The sequence below is a fragment of the Vombatus ursinus genome, unplaced genomic scaffold (genome assembly GCF_900497805.2).
Source record: "Vombatus ursinus unplaced genomic scaffold, bare-nosed wombat genome assembly UNPS02014818.1, whole genome shotgun sequence".
Taxonomy (NCBI): domain Eukaryota; kingdom Metazoa; phylum Chordata; class Mammalia; order Diprotodontia; family Vombatidae; genus Vombatus; species Vombatus ursinus.
Window position 1 is genome coordinate 33,553,068 of NW_020954596.1, and position 26,705 is coordinate 33,579,772.

The 26,705-nt window shown below is 38.5% G+C and overlaps 1 protein-coding gene across 3 annotated transcripts in view; it reads right to left on the reverse strand.

The window, feature by feature from the left end:
* Nucleotides 1-25,271, reverse strand: part of CCDC149 (coiled-coil domain containing 149) — a 144,351-nt gene extending 119,080 nt beyond the window's left edge. For all 3 annotated transcript variants that reach the window (XM_027836306.1, XM_027836305.1, XM_027836307.1), the window contains exon 1: nucleotides 25,166-25,271. In XM_027836306.1, coding sequence (XP_027692107.1) covers nucleotides 25,166-25,225 — 60 coding nt within the window. In that variant the 5' untranslated portion in view covers nucleotides 25,226-25,271. The remainder of the gene's footprint in view (nucleotides 1-25,165) is intronic.
* Between the last annotated feature and the right edge of the window lie 1,434 nt (nucleotides 25,272-26,705).

Below are 26,705 nucleotides of genomic sequence, written 5' to 3' on the forward strand. Positions count from 1 at the left end.
CACGTATTTTCGATATTTTCTCAGTAAGGCACATCACAGCCTTCTTGTGCTTAGGAGCACTAGGCAGCCCTTCAGCACTCTACTTGGGAACCATTTTAAACAGTGAAATTAACAAAAAGCACAAAAATGTGGAAAATGTGGCACTAAATACATCACAAAAAGGACTCTTGTTTACAGTTGAAACAAGAAAGCAAAGTGTTTGCTAGTTTGATCTCAGCCAGGAATGTGTCAAACAACTCAAATTTTTCACCATTCTGCACATGTTAAGGAATGACCACAAAAGCACTAGGAATATTGATTTGGGGATTACAAATAAATTTTAGGGAGTAAGGGAATTCACAAATTCAAAATCTGAAAATAATGAGGGATCAACTGTTTTGTGTATAAAGCACTTTGCAAATATTAAAGTGCTCTATAAATATCAACCATTATTATTGTTATTATTTATTATCTATTATCTATGGCTTTATCCAAGTCATTGATCTGGACAGCATAGGGTAAAAGAGAGATCTCTAGAGCACTCCACTAGAAATCTTTTCAAACTGACAAACTGACTCTTTGGGACTGGCCATTCCACCATCTCTGAATTATCTTAATTCTGCTATTGTTCATCCCACAGCTCTCCATATGGCCCACAAAAACAGCATGAATTTCTTTGTCAAATGCTTTGCTAAACTGTATATCGACTAAATAAATGACACTTCCCTGATCAACCAGTCTAGTAATCCTGTCAAAAAACTTAATTAGGGGAACTTTTAGAAGCCAAGATGGAAGAGTAAGCAGTAAACCACCATAACTCTCATACTCACCTCCAAACAACCATAAAATAGCACCCCAAAACAAATCCTAGAACAGCAGAACCAGCAAAAAGACAGGGTGAAACAATCTTTGAACCCAAGAAACTTGGAAGATCAACAGGAAAGGTCCGTCTGACTCAGGTAAAAGGGGAACACAGTCCCATAAGCCAGCAGCAAGCCCCACCTCAGCGAACCAGTGGTAGACCTGAACACCAGTGTGGTAGAGCAGGCAAAGTCTAACACCAGGACACACCCTCCCCCCCACGTGCCTCAACATAGCCAGTGATGCTGGCAGACTCTAGATCTGAGAACCACCATGTGCTTCAGCACAGCCCCAGGCAAACCTCCAGTGACCAGACTCCATATTTTTACATAGCCCTGGGTAAACGGTAGACACCAACCCTATGGATACCTAAACAAATAGGCAGCTGTCAGCTTCAGGACCCTGCCACGTGCTTCAGTACAGCTCTGGGCAAACAGGCAACCTGCAATGGCCAGATGTAGCTTCAGTGTAGCCCTAGGGAAATGCAGAAATACCCCAGTGGCCTTAGCACACACCATACACCACTAGGACGCCAGCTCAACACCAAGTAAGCTGCCAGACCCTTACAGCCTCCAGCAGCCCCAACCATTCTCTATCCCACCCCCTCAGCACAGCACCAGATACTTCCCCCTCACCCTACACATACCCCCCCATGTGTCTCAGGGGAATATCAGTGCAGCACCAGGTAAACAGCCAGCACCTGCAGACCCTGGTGCAAGAAGCCTGAGACAGTGCCCCTTTCACCCTGGGAGCAAAGCTCAAATTTAAAAGAAAGGAAGAAGGCCAAAAAAGATAAGCAAAAAACAACAAAATAAGAATCTAACCATAAAAAGTTATTATGGTAACAGGGAAGATCAAGACACAAACTCAAAAGAGGACCACAATGTCAAAACACCTATAGGCAATCCCCTCCCCCCCAAAATTGGGAGGTGGTCTCAAGCCCAGAAAGAACTCATAGAAGAGCTTAAAAAAAAAAAGGAGCTTAAAAATCATATAAGAGAGGTAGGAAAAAAATTGGGAAAAGAAATGAGAGTGATGTAAGATAATTATGAAAAAAGAGTCAACAGTTTAGAAAAATGAAATAACTGCTTAAAAAGCAGAATGGAAAAGGAGATACAAAAATTCACTGAAGAAAACAACTTCTTAAAGAGTACAATTGGCCAAAAGGAAAAGAAAGCACAAAAGTTAATCGAGGAAAACAACACCTTAAAAGTTAGAATTAAGCAAGTGGAAGCTAATGACTATGAGACATCAAGAATCAATCAAACAAATTCAAAAGAATGAAACAATGGAAGAAAATGTAAAATACCTCAAGGGAAAAACAACTGACATGGAAAATAGATTCAGGAGAGACATTATCAGAATCACTGAACTACCAGAAAGCCATAATCAAAAGGAGGATCTGGACAGCATATTTCAAGAAATTATCAAGGAAAACTGCCCTGATGTCCTGGAACCAGAGGGCAAAATAGGCCCTCTTGAAGGATTTCAAACTTTCCTCAGGAGAAGACCAGAATTAAACCAAAATTTTGATCTCTAGAATCAAGACCCAAGAGAAGCATAAACAGGTAAAAAGGGGAAAGAAAACATAAGGGATTCAATAGAGCTAAACTGTTTACATCCCTGCATGGGAAGATGATACTAGTAATTCTTGAAAATTCTATCACTAATAGTACAACTAGAAGGAATATACATAGAGCGAGGGCATGGGTACAAGGTGAATTTGAGGGAATGATAAAAAAAAAATTAAGGGATGAGAAAGAGGAGTACACTGGGTGCAGAAGGAAGGGAGAGGTAGAATGGGATAAAATATTTCATATGAAGAGGTGCAAAAGACCTATTACAGTGGAGGGGAAGATGGGAAATAACATTCCCCTGATCAACCAGTCTAGTAATCCTGTCAAAAAACCTGCTTAGGGGAACTTCGCAAGCCAAGATGGCAGAATAAGCAGTCGACTGCCTTAACTCCCATACTCATCTCCAAACAACCATAAAATAGCACCCCAAAACAAATCCTGGAATAGCAGAACCAGTAAAAAGATGGGGTGAAACAATCTTTGAACCCAAGAAACTTGGAAGATCAACAGGAAAGATCAATATCACTTGAATCTTACTTTCCTCAGTATTGGCTAAAAGAGGGAATAATATACATAATCAGTTGAAAAGAGAAATCTATCTTACCCAACAAGGCATTAGGAGGGGAGGAGATCAAGTAAAAGGCAGGGAGAGACTGACAGAAGAGAGGGCAGATCAGGGGAGGTGGTAAATGGAAGCAAAACACTGGTGAGGAGGTAAAGGGTGAAAGGAGAGAGAGAGCAAACAGGAGGAAGAATAGGATGGAGGGAAATACATAGGTAGTAATCATAACTGTGAATGGGAATGGGATGAACTCTCCCATAAAACAGAAGCAGATTACAGAGTGGATCAAAAACCAGAATCCTACAATATGTTGTTTATAAGAAACACATTTGAAGCAGAGAGACACACAAAATAAAGGTAAGGGGCTGGAATAGAATCTATTATGCTCCAGCTGTTAAAAAAAAAAAAAAGCAGGGGTATAGCAATCCTGATCTCGACAATGTAAAAGCAAAAACAGACCTAATTAAAAGAGATAAGGAAGGAAACTATATCTTCCTAAAAGGTACCATAGACAATGACGCAATATCAATACTAAATATATGCAACAAGTGGTATAGCATCCAAATTCTTAAAGGAGAAGTTAAGTGAGTTATAGGAAGAAATAGAAAGAGAAACTATACTAGTAGGAGACCTCAACTGTCCTCTCTCAGAACTTGATAAATCCAATAAAAAAATAAACAAGAAAGAAACTAAAGAGGTCAATAGAATATTAGAAAAATTAGATATGACAGACCTTTGCAGAAAGCAGAATGGGAATAGAAAGGAATATACATTTTTCTCAGCAGTACAAAGCACCTACACAAAAACTGACTATGTGATAGGGCATAAAAACTTCAAAATCAAATGTAGAAAGGCAGAAATATTAAATGTATTCTTTTTTTCTTTTTTTAAATTAATAAATTTATTTATTTTTAGTTTTCAACATTTCCATAAGATTTTGAGTTTCAAATTTTTACCCCATATCGCCCCTCCCCCCACTCCAAGATGGCATGCATTCTGAATACCCCTTCCCTTAGTCTGCTTTCACTGCTAGCTCTCCCCCCCCCTTCCCCTTCAATTTTCCTGTAGGGCAGGATAGCTTTCTGTACCCCATTTCCTGTATTTCTTATTTCCCAGTTGCATGTGAAAACATTTTTTTTTAAACATGTGTGTTTAAAACTTTGGGTTCCAAATTTTCTCCCTTCCTCCCTCCCCACCCACCCTCATTGAAAAGGCAAGCAACTCAATATAGGCTATACATGTACAGTTATGCAAAACACTTCCATAGTAGACATGCTGTGAAAAACTAACTCTATTTCCCTTAATCCTATCCTGCCCACCCATTTATTCTATTCTTTCTTTTGACCCTGTCCCTCCTCAGAAGTATTTGCTTCTGATTACTCCCTTTCCCAATCTGCCCTCCTATCATCCCCCTACTCTCTTGTCTCCTTCCCCCCACCCATTTTCCTGTAGGGTAAGACAGATTTCCATACCCAATTGAGTGTGTACGTTATTCCCTCCTTAAGTCAAATCCTATGAGAATAAGATTCACTCATTCCCTCTCACCTTCCCCTGTTTCCCCTCCACTGTAAGAGCCTTTTCTTTTCTGTTTTTTTGTGAGATAATTTACCCCATTCTACCTCTCCCTTTCTCCTTCTCCTAGTATAATCCTCTCTTACCCTTTAATTTTATTCTCCAGATATGACCCCTTCATCTTCAACTCACCCTGTGCCCTCTATCTATCTATCTATCTATCTATCTATATACATACATATAATTTTTTCCCTCCAACTACCCTAATACTGACAAAGGTCTCATGAGTTACAAATATCATCTTTCCATGCAGGAATGTAAACAGTTCAACCTTAATAAGTCTCTTATGATTTCTCTTTCCTGTTTACCTCTTTACGTTCCACTTGAGTCTTGTATCTGAAAATCAAATTTTTGATTCAGCTCTGGTCTTTTCATCAAGAATGCCTGAAAGTCCTCTATTTCACTGAATGACCATTTTTTCCCCTGAAGAATTATACTCAGTTTTGCTGGGTAGGTGATTCTTGGTTGTAATGCTATCTCCTTTGCCCTCCAGAATATTATATTCCATGCCCTGCGGTCCCTTAGTGTAGAAGCAGCTAAATCTTGTGCTATCCTGATTGTTTTTCCACAATACTTGAATTGTTTCTTTCTGGCTACTTGTAATATTTTCTCCTTGACCTGGGAACTCTGGAATTTGGCTACAATATTCCTAGGAGTTTTCCTTTGGGGATCTCTTTCAGAAGGTGATGGGTGGATTCTTTCAATTTCTATTTTGCCCTCTGGTTCTAAATATCAGGGCAGTTTTCCTGGATCATTTCTTGAAAGATGATGTCTAGGCTCTTTTTTTGATCATGGCTTTCAGATAGTCCAATAATTTTTAAATTCTCTCTCCTGGATCTATTTTCTAGGTCAGTTGTTTTTCCAATGAGATATTTCACATTGTTTTCTAATTTTTCATTCTTTTGGATTTGTTTTACACTGTCTTGATTTCTCATAAAGTCACTAGCTTCCAATTGCTCTATTCTAATTTTTAAGGAAGTATTTTCTTCAGTAAGCTTTTGGACTTTCTTTTCCATTTGGCCAATTTTGCTGTTTAGGGCATTCTTCTCTTCATTGACTTTTTGGACCTCTTTTGCCATTTGGGTTATGCTATTTTTTAAGGTGTTATTTTCTTCAGTATTTTTTTAGGTCTCCTTTAGCAAGCTGTTGACTTGCTTTTCATGATTTTCTTGCATCACTCTCATTTCTCTTCCAAGTTTTTCCTCTACTTCTCTTACTTGCTTCTCAAAATCCCTTTTGAGCTCTTCCAAGGCCTGGGACTGATTCATATTTTTCTTGGAGGCTTTGGATGTAGGAGCTTTGACTTTGTTTTCTTCTTCTGGTTGTTTGTTTTGATCTTCTTTGTCACCAAAGTAAGATAATATAGTCTGACTGTTTTTGCGCTGCTTGCTCATGATCCCAACCAATTACTTGAGTTTTAAACTCTTTGTTAAGGTAAGAGTCTGTTTCCAATGTGGAGAATGTACTGTGTCCCAAGCTTTGGGGGTTTGTACAGCTGTTTTCAGAGATACTTCTAGGGAACTGAAAATTTTCAGTTCTTCCAAGGTGGTATGATAAGGGGTGAGGTGTTTCCTCTCCACTGCCACAACAGGCTCCACCACGCCAGCGCTCCTCCCTGCCCCAGGACCACCCCTCAGAACTGTGACCCAGATCCAAGCACTGGTAAAGCAAGAGATTCCTGCCTCAGCCCTGGCAAAGAGATCCTTGCAATCCCCCTCTGATCAGCCACTCGATTCCCCCTTAGTCTATGGGACGGAAGCTCAGGAGGCAGCCACTCCCCTTGGGGTGGCTGAGACCTAGCTTCTTCTCTCACTGCAGTCACAGACTTTTCCCACTGACCTTCTAAGTTGTCTTTGGTGTTCAGGGGTTGAGAAGTCTGGAAATCGCCACAGCTGCCCGTGATTCAGTCCTCTGAGACCTGCTCCAGGGTCGCTGTGGCCTGTGCGCACATGCCGAGCTGCGCTCCTCTCCCGGCCAGGCGCGATATACCTTTCCTATCCACCATTCAGGTTGTCTTGCGTGGAAATTTGTTTTACTCTGTTTTTTTGTGGGTTCTGCTGCTTTAGAATTTGTTTAGAGCCATTTTTTATAGGTATTTGAAGAGGTTTGAGGGAGAGTGCAAGCAAGTCACTGCTTTCCCTCAGCCATCTTGGCTCCTCCCCCCTAAATGTATTCTTTTTGGATCATAATGCAATAAAAATTGCATTCAATAAAGGGCAGCGGAAAGATAGAATAAAAATTAATTGAAACTAAATAATCTAATCCTAAAGAATAAGTGGGTCAAAGAACATCATAGAAATAGTCAATAATTTCATTAAAGAGAATGACAATAATGAGACAATATATGAAAATTTATGGGATGCAGCCAAAGCAGGACTTAGGGGACAATTCATTTCTTCAAATACTTACATTAATAAAATGGAAAAAGAACAGATCAATGAATTGGGCATGCAACTAAAAAAAAAAACTAGAAAAAGAACAAAATAAAAATCCCCAATTGAGCACCAAATTGGAAATGCTGAAAATCAAAGGTAAGATTAATAAGATTGAAAGTTAAAAAAAAACTATTGAATTAATAAATAAATCTAGGAGATAGTTTTATGAAAAAACCAATAAGATACCTAAGTCATTGGTTAATTTGATTTAAAAAAGAAAGAAAACCAAATATCCAGTATCAAAAATGAAAACGACGAGGAAAAATGAATAAGAAATTAAAGCAATCACTAGGAAATATTTTGCCCAATTACATGTCAATAAATCGGACAATCTGAGCAAAATCAATGAATATTTACAAAATTATAAATTACTTAGACTAACAGATTAGGAAATAGAATGCCTAAATAATCCCATTTTAGGAAAAGAAATTGAACACACCATTAATGAACTCCCTAGGTAAAAATCCCCAGGGTCAAATGGGTTCATGAATGAATCCTACCAAACATTTAAAAAACAATTAATTCCAATACCATATGAACTATTCAGAAAAATAGGCAAAGAAGGAATACTACCAAACTCCTTTAATGACATAATTGTGGTGCTGATACCTCAACCAGGAAGAGCTAAAATGGAGAAAGAAAATTATAGACCAATTTCCCTAATGAATATCAATGCAAAAATTTTGAACAAAATACTAGCAAAGAGATTACAGTAATATATTACAAGGATTATACACTATGAGCAGGGGGGATTTATGCCAGGAATACAGGGTTGGTTCAATATTAGGAAAACTATCAACATAATTAACAAAACCAACAGAAATCATAGGATTGTCTCAATAGATGCTGAAAAAGCTTTTGATAAAATACAGCACCCATCCCTATTGAAAACACTACAGAGCATAGGAATAAAGGGAGTGTTCCTTAAAATGAAAAGTAGCATCTACCTAAAATCATCAGTTTAATATCTGTAATGGGGATAAGCTAGATGCCTTCCCAATACAATCAGGGGTGAAGCAAGAGTGTCTATCATCACCACTATTATTCAATATAGTATTCAAATTTGGCCTCAGACCAAACACTTGACACTAGCTGTGTGACCCTGGGCAAGTCACTTAACCCCAGTTGCCTAAAAACAAAACAAAACAAAACAAAACAAATAATATAGTACTAGAAATGTTAGCTATAGCAATAAGAGAAGAAATAGAAATCGAAGGAATAAGAATAGGCAATAAGGAAACAAAACTATCACTCTTTGCAGATGATATGATGGTATACTTAGAGAACCCTAGAAAATCAACTTGAAAAACTACTTGAAATAATGAATAACTTTAGCAAAGATGCAGGATAGAAGATAAACCCACATAAACTATCCACATTTCTTTATATGATCAACAAAGCCCAGCAGCAAGAGATAGAAAGAGATATTCCATTTAAAATAACTGTAAACAATATAAAATACTTGGGAGTCTACCTGCCAAGACAACCCAGGAACTATATGAACACAATTGAAAAACACTTTTCACACACAAATAAAGTCAGATCTAACCAACTGGAAAAATTGCTCATGGGTAGGCCAATTCAATATAATAAAAATGACAACTCTACCTAAATTAATCTATTTATTAAGTACCATACCAATCAAACTACCAAAATAATTTTATAGGGTTAAAAAAAATAACAAAATTCATCTGGGAGAACAAAAGGTCAAGAATATCAGGGAAATTAATGAAAAAAAATACAAAGGAAGGTAGCTTACCAACACCAGATCTCAAACTATATTATAAAGCAGTAATCGCCAAAACTACCTGGTACTGGCTCAGGAATAAAGTGGTGGATGAGTGGAATAGATTAGGTACCTAGTGTTGGATAAGCCCAAAAATCTCAGCTTTTTAAATAAGAATTCACTATTTCACAAAAATTGCTGGGAAAACTAGATAACAATAGGACACAAACTAGGTATAGACCAACATCTCACAACATATGCCAAGATAAACTAGGTGCATAATTTAGACATAAAGGGTGACATCATAAGCAAATTGGAAGAGCAAGGAATAGTCTACCTGTCAGATCTATGAGGAAGGGAGGAATTCATGACTAAACAAGAGATAAAGAGCATTATGAAATGTAAAATAGATAATTTTGATTCTATTAAATTAAAAAAGTTTTTGTACAAATAAAATCAATGAGATTAGAAGGAAAGCAGAAAATTGGGAAACAATTTTTACAGCAAACACCTCTGATAAAGGCCTCATCTCTTAAATATAGAGAACTGAATTGAATTTATAACAATAAATTTTCCAATTGATAAATGGTCAAAGGATATGACAGGCAGTTTTCAGACAAAGAAATCAAAGCTATCTATAGGCATATGAAGTGCTCTAAATCACTTTTGATTAGAGAAATGCAAATTAAAACAACTCTGAGGTACCACTTCACACCTATCAGATTGGCTAATATGACAAAAAAGGAAAATCATAAATGCTGGAGAGGATGTAGGAAAATTGAGACACTAATGCACGGTTGGTGGAGTTATGAACTGATCTAACCATTTTGAAGAGCAATGTGAAACTATGCCCAAAAGGCAACTAAATTGTGCATACCCTTTGATCCATCAATACCACTACTAAGTCCGTCTCCCAAAGAGATCATAAAAAAGGGAAAAGGACCTACATGTACAAAAATATCTATAGCAGCCCTTTTTGTGGTGGCAAAATACTGGAAATTGAGGTGATGACCATCAATTGAGGAATGGCTGAACAAACTGTAGTATACGAATGTAATGGAATCGTATTGTACAATAAGAAATGATGAACAGGCAGATTTCAGAAACAACTGGAAAGACTTATACAAACTGATGTGAAATGAGCAGAAGCAGGAAATCATTGTGCACAGTATCAGCAACGTTGTGTGATGATCAGCTATGAATGACTCAACTCTTCTCAGCAGCACAATGATCCAAGACAAGTACAAAGGACTCATGAAGGAAAATGCTATCCACATGCAGATAAAGAATTGATGGATTCTAAATACAAATTGAAGCATATTTTTTCACTTGCTTTATTCTTTTTTGTGTGTGCTTTTTTTTTCCTATTGATCTGTTTCTTTTCTCACAACTATATCAAACTGCCTACCATTTTTGGAAGAGGAAAGGTGAGGGAAGGAGGGAGAAAAAATTAGAACTCAAAATCTTGTAAAAATGGATGCTAAAATTTGTCTTGACATGTAATTGGGGAAAAAATAAAATACTATTAAAAAAAAACCTTAATTAGAATAGCCTGGTATGATCTGTTCTTGAAGCCATGCTGGCTCTTTGAAATGATTGCTTCCCTTTCTTTGTGTTGACCATGGGAAGAAAAGAACGTGAGGGAGAAAAAAATAAAATTTTATTAATTAAAAAATTAAATTAAAAATGAACAAAAATCATTCTTCTTGCCAGAGAAAAAAGAAGGAAAATAAGATTTGTGCGGTTCTAAATTCTCTTATCCATGATCATCTTTTAATTCATCCTAAGCATCATTATTATCCCTTCTTGGATCTTTGCTCAATAAAGCTAAAGAAAACACCCGCAAAAACAAACCCTTTTTTCTCTCCTTTGTATTCCTCAGCAGACTAAGCTCATTTCTAAGGTTTAGTACTCCTAACTTTATTCTTACAGGACTATGCCACATTTCCTTATTCATTCTCTATTAACTTCTCTTGCTTTCACCTTCTGGATCTGCCATTTTAAAATCTGGGCTGGTCGATGAATTAGATCCCTGTGCATCTATGCTAACTCTTTAGCCACTTCTTCTTTTCCCCCTAATCTGAACTGTTTCTTACTCCCACATTTTCAACTACCACCTCTAAGTAAAACACTCCCAAACCTATAGCTTCAGTCCTAACTTCTCAATTGAGCTTTAAATCTTTATCTCCAAATATCTATATATCATTTTCCTAGACATCCCACCTAGACATAACCTCCAATTTAACAATCTCCAAAACTAACCTTATGTTTTCCTTCTTGCTTCATAAGTTGTGGTACAAGTCTCTTATATTTGAGATCTGGATATTATTTTTTATTCTTCTCTCTTCTTTACCCCTCAAACCAAATCACTTACCAAGTTCTATCAAGTCTATCTCAAAAATATCTCTCGAATCTGTTCCTTTTCCTTTATTCTCACTAGGAAGGGAAAAGGAAGGAAATAAATCACTTATATAGTAACTACCATGTGCCAGACACATTTTTACACCTATCACATTTGATCTAGGATGACCTTAGTATAGACTGTCATTACCACAGGTCAGATTTTCTACAATAGCCTCCTAAAAAATCTTTCTACCTACATTCTCTTCCCTTTCGAATCCATCCTCCACACAATCTATATAGTATGCACAACTGGTCATGCCATTTCTCTGCTCAAAAATATTCAGTTGGTCCCTATTCCCTACTATGTAAAGTTCAAACTCTTTGGTCTAGCTTTGGAGAACTCCTTTTGCCCCATCTCCTGATCTAGTAACATTCCACTTTTCTAGACTTATCTCATTTCATTCCTCTTCTTTCATTTTATCCTATCACCCTACTAGATTACTCTCTTCCCTCTGAACATGCTATGCCCTTTCCTACCTCTCTGTCTTTGTTTACCTGTTCACTAAAGTTAGAAGATCCTCTTTTCCCCTGTTTAATTGTTGAATTCCTACCTGTTGTTAAAAGTCCAACTCAAAAGCCAGGAACACTTCCCCAGCCAGCAATGACCTTCCCATTTGTACTACATATAACACTTTGTTTTGCAAATCTCTAATGCAAAAACAGAATTTAACAATACGTTGCGTACAAGAAACATACCTGAGAGAAAAAGATGTACAGAGAGTTAAAATAAGGGGCTGAAGCAAAATCTATTATGCTTCTGCTGAAGTAAAAGAAGAAAAAGGCAGAGGTAACAATCTTGAGCTCAAACAGGCAACATCAAAAATAGACTTAAATAAGTGATATATGGGAAACTACATTTTGTTGAAAGGTACTATAGACAATGAATTAATATTAATACTAAAAACATATGTACCAAATGGTATAATATATAAATACTTAATGGAAGAGTTAAATAAGTAACTTGGAAAACTAGATAACAAAATTATAATGGTAGGAAACTTCAATTTGCGTCTCTCAGGCCTAGTAAATTTAACCAAAAATATATAAAAACAAGTGAAAAATTAATGAGATATTCAGAAAATTACATTCTAGGCAAGCTAGATATCATAGACCACTACAGATCATTGAATGGGTATAGAAAGGAGTATAACTATTTTTCATCTCTTCATGGTACCTTTGCAAAAAATTAACCAAGGAGTCAAGATGGCAGAGTGAGAGTCAGCATTTTTACTCAACTCACCTAGCATACCTCCTCCACAACATCGTGGAAAGTACACCAGGAATTCTGATCAGGAAAGCCAAAAAAGCCCAGGGTAGCTTAGGAAGATATAGAGCTCTTTGGGCTATAGTTTGGGGCTTCCCAGGAGTGTGCTGTGGTGGCAGTGGTAAGGAGCATTCTCGCACCCAGGGACAATAACAGGTCTGAGACTGAACAGGAGGGAAGGAAGCATTGGGCAGAAAGAGATCCCGAGGAATCTCTGAATCAGCAGTGGAAGTAGGAACAAGTGCTGGCTGGTAGCTCTGTCATCCATTACCCAGTCACAGGTCCCAGTGCTATGGCAGAGAGGAGCAGTGGAGGGCAAGTGGAGCCAAACTGTATATGAAGCAAGAAACAAGTTCCAAAAACCTAGCTGTGTGGCTCTGAGTCCAAGAGCAGAGTAGGGACTCAGTTTGAACCTTTAACCCTACACATAAACTGCAGTAGAACAATCATGCCAGGAGCCCAAGACCAAAGGGGAGCCAGCAGTTCAGTCTTTGTTTGATGTTGCTTTGTTTGAGATCATGATTGCTACCTCTCATTTTTTTCACGTTAGCAGAAGCATAATAGATTTTGCTTCAGCCTCTTATTTTAACTTTCTGTGCCTTTTCTGTTTCAAGTATGAACCTGCAGAACCTCCCAGCAGGCTAAAAGTGAATGAGTCCAGCATCAGTCTACTGAAACTCAACCACACACAATCCAACAGACCCAAACCTGGGTCAGGAACTTGCAGAGCTCTGATCAAGTGGATAGTAAACAGGTTTCTTCTCAGATCACATCACTTTGGAAGCACCAAAAATTTACCGGCTCTCAGATTGGGCTGTGAAAACAGCAGAAGGACATAAAAAGACAGAAGCTCAGGTTTGACTTCTCCCCAGAACTGAGCAGAGTCCAATACAAACAAATGCAGAAAAGCAGAAATATTAAATGCATCTTTTTCTGACCACAATAAAATAAAAAATTACATTAAAGAACCTTTGAAGCACAGGTTTAAAATTAATTGGAAACTAAATAACCTAATCCTAAAGAATGGGTAGGTCAAAGAGCAAATCATAGAAACAGTCAATAATTTTATTAAAGATAATGACAATGAGAAGATATACTGAAATCATAGGATGCAGTCAAAGAAATACATGGGAAAAATTATTTTTTCTAAAAGTTTACATCAATGAAAGACAGAAAGAATAGATCAATGAATGGGCATGCACCTAAAAAAAAAAAAACCAAGAAAAACAACAAATTAACCCCCAAATTAAACATCAGAATAGAAATCCTGAAAATCAACAGAGAAATTTACAAAATTGAAAGTTTTTAAAAATTAACTAACAAAACTAGAAGTTATTTTTTAAAGAAAAAAAATAGATAAGCCACTGGCTAATTTGATTTTAAAAACAAAAAAAAACAAATCACCAGTATCAAACATGGAAAGGGTATATTCATAATCAATGAAGATGAAATAAAAACATCTACTAGGAACTATTTTGCCCAACTACCTGCTAATAAAACTGATAATCTAAATGAAATGGATGAACATTTACAAAAATATGAATTGACCAGATTAATAGAAGAGGAAACAGAATACTTAAATAACTATGTTAGAAATTGAACAAGTCATAAATGGGCTCCCAAGGAGAAAAAAAAAAAATCACAGGGCTAGATGGACTTATAAGAGACTTCTCCCATATATTTAAAGAACAACTAATTCCAACACTATATAAACTTTGAAAAATATAGGTAAATGAGTCCTGCTGAGTTTCTCCCACAGCACGAATATGGTTTTTATTTCTAAACAAAGAAGAATCAAACCAGAAAAAGAATAGTCCCATTTCCTTAATGAATATTGATAAAAATAATTTTAAATAAAATACTAAGAAGGAAATTATAGCAATATATCACAAGGATCTTACACTATGACCAGGCTAGACCTAAATCAGGTCTAATATTAGGAAAACTATAAGTATAATTCACTATGTCAATAACAAAAAGAACAAAAATCATGATTATTTCAATAGTTACAAAAAGTCAAAAAAGCTTTTGACAAAATACAACACCATTTCTGTTTAAAAATGTTAGAAAGCACAGGAATAAACAGAGCTTTCCTTAAAATATTAAGTAGTATCTACCTAAAACCAAGAGCAAGTGTTTCTATAAAGGGCATATGCTAGAAACCTTTCCAGTAAGATCATGGGTAAAACAAGGATGTCCATTATCACCATTACTATTTAGTATTGTACTAGAAATGCTAACTATAGCAATAAGACAAGAAAAAGACATCAAAATAAGCATAGCCAATGAATGAAGAAGCAAAACTATCACTTTCTACAAATAATATAATGGTTTACTTGAGAATCTTAGGGTATCAACTTAAAAAAACTAATCAAACTAATTAACAATAGCAGCAAAATCACAGGATGTAAAATAAACCCACTCAAATCATCAGCATTTCTGTAAATTACCTAAAAAACCCAGCAGGAAGAGATAAAAGGAAAATTCTATTTAAAATAACTACAGACAGTATAAAATACCTAGGAGTCTGGCTACCAAGACATACACAATAACTATATGAATACAATTACAAAATACTTCAAACAAATAAAGACATTTAAATAAATGGAGAAATATTAATTGCTCACGGATGGGCCAACCCACTATAATAAAAATGACAATGCTACCTAAATTAACTTACTTATTCAAAGCCATATCAATCAAACTACCAAAGAATTATTTTATAGACCTAGGAAAAATAATAAAATTCATCTGAAGAAACAGAAAGTCAAGAATATCAAGGGAATCAAGAATAATCAAGAATCAAGGGGAAAAAAAATTGGAAGGATGGGAGCCTAGTAGTATCAGATCTCAAACTAAACTATAAAGTTGTAATCAAAAAAACCATTTCTTGTTGGTTAAGAAATAGAGAAGTTGATTAGTGGAACATATTAGCAATTGATCAATGGAACAGTGAACACAATATACAGAAGTAAATGAGCACAATAACCTGATGTTTGATAAACCCAAAGATCTCAGCTATTGGGGCAAGAATTCACTATTTAATAAAAAAAATTTGTTGGGAAAACTGTAGTCTGGCAGAAACTAGGCATAGACTAACATCTCATACCCTATACCAAGAGAAGCTCAAAATGGGCACGTGAATTTGACATAAAGAGTAATATAATAAGCAAATTAGTGGGACAAATGCTAAAGGGGATGTGGGGAAACAGGCACGCTAAATGCACTGTTGGTGGAGCTATGAACTAGTCCAACCATTCTTGAAAGCAACTTGGAACTACGCCCAAAAAGCTACTAAGCCATGCATACATTTTGACCCAGTAATACCACTACCAAATCTATACCTCCCAAGGGATCAAAGAAAGAAGAAAAGGATCATATGTACAAAAACATTTATAGCAGTTTTTTTAATGGTGGCAAAGGGTTGGGAACTGAGACAATACTCATCAGCTAGGGAAGAGCTAAACAAGTTATGGCACATGAATGTGATGGAATGCTATGTTCCATAATAAATGATAAAGGGCATATTTTCAGAAGAAACCTGGAAAGATCTGTATGAATTGATGCAAAGTAAAGGTGCAGAGCCAGGAGAACAATCTATTCAGTAACAGGAATATTGTAAAGAAACTAACTTTAAAAGACTTAGTAACTCTGATTAACACAATGACCTACCACAATTCAAAGGAATCATAATGAAACATGCTCTCCACCTCCACATAGAGAACTAATGGATCCAGGGTGTAAATTGAAGCGATTTTTTTTCTCTTTCTTTCTCTTACTTTAAAAGAAAAAAAAAACATGGCTAATGTGGAAATTTGCTTTACGTGACTATACGTGTTTGTAATGGGTTTTGTTTTTCTTCTCAATGAGTGAAGTAGGGGAAAAGGGGAAGGGGAGAGAGAGTTTGGAATTGAATAAAAGAATTTAAAAGTCTGTGCTTTTAAAAAATAATCAGATTTCAAAAACAAAAATCAAAAATGACTGTATATTTGGTCATTAAAACCTCACATACAAATGCAGATAAGCAGAAATATTAAATATAACTTTTGTAGGTCACAATTCAATAAAAATAATATTCAAGAAAAGGCTGCTAACAAAACAAATTAAAAATTAATTGGAGAGTAAGTAACTCACTCCTAAAGAATGAGGGTCAAAATGCAAATCTCTAATGCATCTATGTAACAGTACAGTGTAGTTACTAGTGTTTTGTGTCTTATCACCCTACTGAACTATAGGCTCTACAAGAGGAAGGACCATGTCTTACCAAAACCTTAAATCTCCTCTAAAATCTAGCACTGACCTCTACACAAATAATAGGTGCTTTACAAATGTTGGTTGGATAAATTAATGAAGATTGAGCAATAAATATGTGTGTATTTCTAGTCAAAAGAACTTTCTTAGAACTTCCATTTTAGACAGATTCTATGGGCTAAATTCAGGTACTTGTGCAACCTTAAGAACTTCCATTCTACATGGTTCATTCAGATGCCCCCGTGCTATCCAACATAACGAGCAAGATTAGCTAGAGGCAGAAGTGTGAAGTTGGTATCTTTCTCTGATGTCCTACTGCCCATCCATCTCAATGTTCCTAGTCCTTACAAATCTCATTATGTTTATATTGTGCTTCCTGGCCCAGAGCACTACCCTTTACATTTAGGGATTGCTACTGGCCATATTCTAGGCTTCCCTGAAATATACTTGCTAATTTCATTGACTAGGCAAAGGCTAGAAAGGTAATCTGTGACCAGATTATGGAGGACCTTCAATACTATGCTAGTGAGTTTCTGCTTTACCCCATCTGGAGTGGGAAGCCATTAAGAATTTTTGAGCAGAGTGGGGTGTTACATGAAAGGTGATATTTTGGAAAGATGAATGTGATAGTGTATAGAATAGACTGGAGGGGTCAGAGAATGGCAGAGACACAAGACAGAAGGTTCCTGTAATTATGTATCCATGATGTAATAAAGGCATGAATTAGGGTGGTGGAAGTAGACAAAAGGATGGAGTCAAGAGACTGGAAAAGAAGAAATAACCACACACTTGAACACTGAGGCAATGAGGCCTGGCAGAAAGAGTGCTAGTTCTGCAATCAGAGAAAGCTCAGCTCTGTCACTTACTACTTGAGACCTTGAGGAAATCACTTTACACTTCTGAGTCTCAGTTTCTGCATCTAGAAAATGAGGGGGTTAGACTAGATAACTTCTCAGGTTCCTTCCAGTTTTAAATCTATGATCCTATAAGTTTGGAATTGAATAAAAGAATTTAAAAGTCTGTGCTTTTAAAAAATAATCAGATTTCAAAAACAAAAACCAAAAATGACTGTATATTTGGTCATTAAATGAATGACCTTGTTCTGTTCCTCTTGGGAACCAGATCTTACCTGCACCAATCCTGCTGCAGATAGTCTAACAATATAGCAATGGGGACCTCAGACCAGTCTGAGGGTACCTAAAGCTTCATTATGATCCTCATAGATGTCTTAAAGAGACTGGGGAGGGGCAAACAGCCTGGTAGTTGTCATTCAGATACTGGCCAAATTCACCAGCCTATTTTTGCCCTATTTCTCCTTTTTCCAATCTTTGTCTGATGTATTTATTCAATGTGAAAGTCACTAAATTAATTTTTTACATGAGTAGAAATTGTCAATTTTAGAAGCACATATGCGAATCTCCCTGTACAGGAGGGAACATGAATCTGATTAGTTAAAAATAGCATTTGTACTCATTCCCCCCACACACTAATTTCAATAAACTTACTCTGGAATTAGCCTGCCACTATGAAAATAGCTAAACATCAAAAATATTCCTAATAAGCAATGAACATGCCTAACAAGAGTTTCAAAGACATTCAGGGAACTTTTTTCTACTTTTTAAAAAATAACAAAATATTTTGTCTAAAACATAATTCATCATATCATCATCCTCTTCCCAATTCACTCCACTCTCCAAATCAGCTCCACATCTCAGTTTCTCCTCTGCCAATGACACTTCCATCCTCCATTTTGGAATCTTGGAATCATCTTTGACTCATTCCTTCCCATTTTCCATTTTCCATATCCAGTTATTCACTAAAGTTGATCCATGTTTTCTTCCCTCTTTATCCAGGCTGATGCCTCCCTAATGTAGGTCCTCATTATCTCATACCTGGATAACTACAACAGCCTCCTGGCTGCTCTCTCTCACTCCTCCCCTTTACCCTCAAAATCATCCAGCCAAACTAACCTTTCTAAAATTGTTTTCATCCTTTCATTCAAAAATCTTTAATGGTTCCCAATTTCATAGAATTATAGATTTAGAGCTGGGTGATCTATACTTTAACCACGATCTAATCCAATACCCTCTTTGTACAACTCAGGAAACTGAAGCTCCACGCTGTGTGTTGTTCCCTTTCCTTGAAATGACTTCCCTTTCCTATTTTACTACCAGCCAAATATTACTAATTCTTTGACAAATGTCACTTCTTCCATGAAGTTTTTTCTGATTTTCTATTCTCTGATCTCCAGCAGCACTGTCTGTACCACACCGTTTAGCCCTTAATTATATACCATCTTGTTTTGTTTGATGTTATTACATGCATGTTTATCTCGTTTCCTCAGTTACAATACAGCTCCTTAAAAAGGTAGGAACAAAGTTTTATCAATTTTCAAAAAGGGAAGAGAGTAGAATTTTCAAACTACAAGGCAGGACCTGGACATCAATTCCCAACAGAATTCTCAGAGGCAACCAGATGATATAGTGAATAAAACACTGGTATCAAATTCTGAAAGATCTGATTTTGGAATCTGCCTCAGACACTTACCAGTGTACTATGTACTATGTGATTCTGCACAAGTCACTTAACCTCTCTCAGCCTCAGTTTCTTCATCTGTAAAATGAGAGATTTAAAGCAATGACCCCACAGAGTGTTTTGGAGTACTGAAGAAGATACTACATATAAAAGCTCTTTATGAACTTTAAAAGTGTTATCTAAAATGTTAGCTATTATGATGATTTGTGAGCCCTTAGAAAGGGAAATTGCAATCACCAAGAGCCAGTATGGTATTATTATTACACACTTATACAGTGCCTAATATATGCCAGGCAATGTGTTAAGAACTTTACAAATATTATCTCATTTGATCCTTACTGAACCACACTGGAACGTAGGTGTTATTATCCCCATTTTACAGATGAGAAAACTGAGTCAAACAGAGATTATATCACATGCTCAAGGTCACACAGCTAGTAAATGCCTGAGGTCAGATTCGAATTCATTTTTTCCTAACTCCAAGCCCAGCATTCTATCTACTGCACCACCTACCTAAAATCAGACTATTGACAGCGCAACTAGCTAGGCACATAAGAGGAATACTACAGATATGACATACTTAGATTTCAGCAGAGCATTTGACAGAGTCTGTTATGGTGTCCTTGTGAATGAGATGGAGAAATGTGGGACAAATGATAATACAGATAATACAAATGATGATACATGGATTTGGAAAAAAGGTGGATGACTTGAGCCAAAAAGTGACTTACTAGTCATTCATGAGTTGTTGTTAGCTTTGGAAGGAAGTCTCTAGTGGAGAGAGTGCCCCAGAGATCCTTCCTTGGCCTTGTGCTGTTCACCACTGTTATCAATCATGAGAATGAATGGCATGCTCGTCAAATTTCAGAATCACAGAATTTGAGAGTTGAAGGGCCCTCAGCAGCTATCTAGTTCAGCCCATACACGAAAGTCATCCCATTTACAGATGACATGAAGCTGGGAGGGAGGGCAAACAGGCTGGATAATCATGAGGATCCAAAGAAATCACAACAGGCTGAACTAATGGGCCAAATCTGAAAAGATGAAATTTAATAAGAATAAGTATAAGGCTCCAGACTTGCCCAAGGGTAGTAAGAAGCAGAACCAGAAGGAGAAATTCATTTAAAAAAAAAACTACATAAACATAGCATGGGAAAAAGAGGACTGGGTAGACAGCCCCTCCTATGGAAATGATATTAGAGTCTGAATGGATTTTAAATTCTGTAGGAGTTGACAGTGTGACATGACAGCAAAACAATAACAAAATGTCTTGGGCCACACTGAGGCTTAGTATTCATGAAGAAAGAGGTCAGAGGTCAGCTGCCTCTGTCCTCGTCAGACCATACTTGGAGTACTGTGTTTGGTTCTGACACCACATTTTAGGAAAACCCTCAGCATACTGAAGTGTATTCAGAAGAGGGAGACCAGGAAAAAAAATCATAGAAAAGAAAAGCCTGGCACATGAAGACCAATTCGTTGTTGGCTATGTTTAGCCTGGAAAAAAGACGACTTAGATGGGACACCACGGCTGTCTTGAAACATTTGTATTGTTATCATATGGAAGAGAGTTAGACTGATTCTGTTTGGTTGCACAGGGCAGAACTAGGAGCGGGGAGGGGAAAATGGTGAAGAGGTAGCTTTAAACTCAATGTTGTGAGATCTGAAGAACAAGGACTGTTTCTGGGGTTTTGGCTGTTGCTACCGTCATTGTTGTTGGCATTGTTGGCATTTCTTTGTATCTCCAGCACTTAGTACAAAGCCTGGCATATAGCAGGCACTTAGATGTTAGATGCCTCACTGACTCAATATAAGGGAAAATGTCTTTGCCATCAGAGCTGCCCCACCCTCCAAGTGGAACAGGCTGCTCTGAAAATGAACGAATCTTCTTGTCACTGAAAGTCATAAGCCAGATGAGCATTTGTCAGAGATGCTGCAGGGGAGTTTCTGGTCAGATACATTAGACTAGAAAACACTGGATGTCCCTTCTGGATCTGAAATTCTGTGGTTCTATACATGTCTCTTTATATCATCTAATGAAGTCAGCACAGTACTGGGCACACAGATCCTCAGCAAATACCTAATTTAATTTGCCAAAGTATTATAAAATACTTTAAGACAAAGTATCATTTGGGACTAGATTATATTCCCATAACATAAGAAAAAAATATAATATAGGAAGATATTAAGAAAAACGCAGTTTTAAAATTTGGGGCCTTATATTTCATATTTTTGTATGCACATCAAAAGCTTATTGATTTGGTGAATCATTTCAAGATTTGCTCAAGATTTTGGAAGTTCAACTTCAGTAGCAATGAAAATAACATTTTCCTGGCATTGGACATTTAATTTCCAAGACAGAAGACTAGACATGCCTCTTTCACAGAGATGGCTCTGTTTATCTGGTGGCCTAAAACAGAGTTGTAATTTCAGCTTATTATACTAAAAATATGAAAATAAAAACGATCTCTAAAGGGTCATCTTAAATGAGAATAACTACCTGTGGGTAAACAGGAAAACAAACTGATTAAAAGCTGCTATAAGGCTGTAGGTAGGGAATTAGATGGAGTCAGGTCCCAGGTAGCATTATCCTTTCTCCTTGAATTTAATGCTCGAAGACCTCTATAGGAACAGATATTTTACAGGAGTTTAAATATATAAGAGTAAGAATCAAGTCCCTAGCTTGGAGGGAGACCCTATTTTTCTCCCACCCTAGTTTCAATGACCACTAGAAAACCCTATCTCCACTTCTGGATTGAGACTACATTCAATTATATTCAATTTAGCACTTCAATATATATTGCTTTCCGTTGTTTTCTGATAGCTTCTTACGTAAAGTCAGTGTCCCCAGCTTGATTGTAAGCTCTTTGAGGGCAGGATCGAAGTCAATATATACATTTGTATCATTCACTTATATTAATCTTGGTCCAGAAGTAGGTACTCTGGAACGATGAATTGAATTACATTGGCCTCACAAATTTCTCCAAGCCAAGGAATACGGGAAATATAGAAATGCAAAGCTAACTCTGCAGACGAGGGCTGAAAATATAAAACTGCTATTTCAGAAATGAACATTGTGCTCTAGGACACCTCAGTCTTCTTCTTGATCATGGCTTATCATGTCAAGATTCTCTCCCCATCAGCCCCTTCCCCCAAAGGAGGGGCAAAGAGAAGGAAGGAGGAATAGAGAGAGGGAGGGGAGAGTGAGAGGTAAAAGAAGGGAGGGAAAGAGAGGGAGGGAGAGGGACAGGAAGGAGAGGGAGGGAAGGAATCCACAAAAGCAGAGGTTATGCCTTCTAATTCTATGGTATCTTTGTCTTTCAGGTGCATGCCTTCAAAACTTTGGGTGATAAACAAGGATTGCTTGAACAGGCGGCCCAGAAAACGATCAAAGAAGAGTCACAACCAATGTCACAGAAGGGGACCAACAAGGGAACCTTTTATGCTAAATGTGATTCCCAATAACAGAAAGAAAGGAATGGGGTGCTAAGGTGAAAATGATGGAAACATTGAGAGGAATTTAACCACTGCCTCCTGTAGTTAGTGACAGAGAAGAAAGGCAGGCACAGGCTGGCATGCACCCTAGATATGGAGAAAGCAGATTTCAAAGGATTAATAGGAAAGCTAGATGGGATGAAAAACAATCAAGAATGAAATGCTAAAGACACAAATGGAAACAATTCCCACAAGGACAGAAGACAGGAATTGTCTGATGAGACCAATGTGGATGCACAAGGAGTTCCCTGCATAGATGAACTCACACCTTCTAAGTCAAGCTTAGTATGAGTCAGCAAAATGATGTGGCAGCCAAAAAACTTTAATTTTCTTCACCTTGGGCTATATTAAAAAAAGATTTCACAGATAATCCCTTGATGCTTTGCCCTGGCCAGACTATAGCTGGAGGACTCTTTGCTGTTCTGGGTATTCTGGGTGAAAGAGCATTGGTGAGCTAGAAAAGCATCCAAGGAGGGCCACCAGGAAGGACAGTGAAGGGTCCTGAATACCTGGCATACGTAAGGAACAACTGAAAGAACTTGAGTTTGGCGAAGAGAGGAGTCACAGTGAGGGAAACGATGTGAAGTTTCTCCTTAAGTATCTGAAAAGCTACCACGTAGAAGCAGAATTATACTTGATCCTAATGGGCAAAACCAGGAGCAGTGGAGGTAAGTTGCAAAGAAGAAAATTTAGACTTCTTAACAATTAGAGCTGTCCCAAGGTGGAATGGACCATCCTAGCACAGAGTCAGTTGCCCCTCTTTGGTATTTCTCAAGCAGAGTCTGGACAAATAGCCCCCACCTTAGTTCAGGACTTAATCACCTATCACCTGGACGACTGAAAGGGCTTCTTAATTGGTCTCCCCGCATCATCTCTCCCCGCTCCAGTCCTTCCTCCAAATAGCTGCCAAAGGAACTTTCTTTAAGCACAGGGATCACACATCCTTTCCCCTACTCAACGAATTCCAGTGGTTCCCTATTGTCCCTCAGATAAGATATAAGCAACTCTGTTTGGTCATTAAAGTTCTTCACAACTTGGTTTCAACTCACTTTTCCAGCTTCATTATAGTTAACTCCCAAGAAAACTGGGTTTCTTGCTCTTTCTCCTACTTTCTCATTCTCACCTAACACTTCCTCTTCCATTAATATACATTTGCACTTGGTCATCCTCCATAGCTGGAATACACTAGCTCTTCACCTCCTCCTGGAGAATCCCTTACTTTCTTCAAGCTTTACCTTCTACACATGAAGCCTTGCTTGACCCCCTAATGGTAGTATCCAACCTCTCTAAACTAACTGTATTTATTTTGTATATACTTAAATATGAACATCTCCCCTAGCAGAATGCAAACTATTCAAGAACATGGGCCACCTAATACATGTCTCACAAGTACCAGATGCTTAATAAATACTCAAAGACTGATGGAGAAGGCTGAAAGTCTTTGTGAACCATCACTTGAATGGCAAGCTAATTCTCATAATGGGAATGTAGGGCAAGAAGGGAAAGTAGGAGAATGTAAGCTTTTTGAGAGCAAGGTTATGTTTTGGCTTTGTAGTGTCTTCCACATAATAGACCCTTAATCAATGATTGCTGAACTGTATTGTTGAAGGGAAATTTTCAGGAAAGACGTTGTTGTTCAGTTGTTTCTTTCAGTCACGTCTGACTCTTCTTGACCCCAACACTATCAGACCACCTCCACAATGCAGGGATGTCATGAAAGAAATGGGTGACTGTTCCTTTCAAATGCTGAAATATATCTTGATACCTGACCCTGTTTTATTCCTTCAACAGATATCTATTGAGTCAGTCTACTATATGAGCAGCTCAATTCCATAGAAACGTCCCAGGCTCTACTGCTCAGTGGTGTCACAGGTATTACTAACAGGCCCAGGTGGAAGGCGAAACAACAAGGTAACAATTCTTCCCGAAGGAAATGCCTTTATATTTCAGCAACTTGCCTTTGGGCACTAGGCTTCTAAACAGGTGGAAGAAGAGAAGCCCTTTAAACTCCCTTTCACTCTCTCTCTGCCCAGTCCCAAAGCCAAGGCCAGATTCTCACTAAAGAAAATTCTACCTTTCCCTAAAGCTGGGCTCCCCCCCATCACTCCCCCCATGCCCCGACTGATACCACAAGGCTAGAGAAGACTGACGCCCAGTGAGAACAGAAAGTGTTGGGACAAAAGAGCTTTGCCCTAGGGGGATGAGAAAGGATGGGGTGGGGAAGAAACGGAGGTCAGGGAAACAAACACCTGGCTGGCTTCAGGGTCCACACTGAGCACTCCTCGGGCCAGCTGCGTGCCTGGGGGGGGGGGGGGCGGGGGGGGGCGGGAAGGGGGGAGCCAACCACAGCTGGCGCGTTCCTCGTTGCAGCTCCCCCCGCCCCGCTCCCGCCCCACTGTACTAGAGCCGGCCCAGGATCCAGGCCCCTTCCCCAGTCCCGGCTGCACACATAGCCAGCCTGGGCCCCAGGCCCGGGCGCAGCGCCTAGCACGTCCTCGGCTGCCTCACCTCGCTCACCAGTCCCTGCCAGTCGCTCTCGGTCCGATTGAAATTCATGGCCTCATCCATGCGTGAAGCAGCTTCATCAATAACCTCCTCCCCCGCCCTGGCTCCCTTCCTCCCACCCCCAGCCCCAAGTGGCCTCGGCGGGCACTGGAGAGGGGCGCGGGAGGGGCGGGCGCCCGCACACCAGCGAGACTGGCCCCACTCCCCGCGCCGCTACCGCTTCCAGCTGCCACTGCCCGCACTGTTTACCCAACGTCAGCCTTAGCGTGAGGAACGGGAGGAGGAGCTCGAACCGGAGCCGGAGCCCAGCCGGAGCTGCTGCTCCCCTCAGGGCACAGGCACTTGCCTCCCTCCTGCCTAACCCGCCGGGGCTCCCGCAGCCAGAGGCCCCGCGTCTTCAAGGCCGCTCACTGCAGAGGTGGCTGCCATCCCCATTGGGTCTGGGGGCGAGACTCCATCTGCATCCCCCAAGTTCCGCGTGCAGCCACCTCTGGGGTGGGCAGCAGATGGCTTGGCCTTAGCCAGGGACATAAAGCGAGGGCCTTCGGGTCCTGCCGACACGGCAAAGACAGTGCGTTCTTATTTGGCATTTTTTGTTGTTAACAGTCACGATACTAACAAGACGAGTCTATGGACTCAGGTGGATTCGCCTTTTTTAGATAATAATGTTCAATCATCTTGGTTAATGTTTAGACTATCCTCCCCCGAGACACCCCTTATCTTCATTCTACTCTGGGACTGCATTATTTAAAGGATCCAGAAAGAAGGTGGGGAAGTTCAGCATAAATCCATTTCTAGATGGAGGAATGGAGCTACAATTCAAGAAAACTGATCCTGATTGCCAAACCTACTTTCCAGCTGAAAAGAAAGACTGAGATGGGGCATGCAAAATCCCAGGGAACTCTGAAGAAAGTGGTAATTTCTGAAAGAAACTGGCTTCATTCATAGGCCCTTGTGCCAAATCCCCTGGTGGAGCCCAGAATCAGTCAGGGACCTTGATTAAGCACTCACATTTAGATAACATTTTAAGGTTTACAAAGTGCTTTCCTCACAACAACCTGGGGAGGCAAATAATGCAAGTATTTTTGTAGCGTTTATACTGTGAGAAACTCTCAGGGTTGAAAAATTCTTCCACCTAGGCCAATGCAACTTACCTCTACTTTGTAGTCTTAGAGAGTTGCCTGGGACCCAGAAAAGTTAATCAATTTATTAAGTACCTACTACGAACCAGGCATTGTGCTGGACGTTGGGAATACAAAGACAAAAATGAAACAATCTCCACCCTCAGCAAGCTTGTGTTCTATTGGAAGAAACTACAGGAACACATAAGTACATACAAAAATCATCAAACAGCATATTAAGAGAGGGAAAACCTGAAATCCCTGCCCCCCAGGAGCTGACATTCTAATTCTAAATGGAGACCACATGCAAATAAACTTTGTAAATACAAGCTACATAACAAGATGTTCCAAAAGTCTTGGTGCAGTTTTAAGCTTTTAAGTTAGTATAGCTATAATATATTATGTATACTTGTAAAACATAT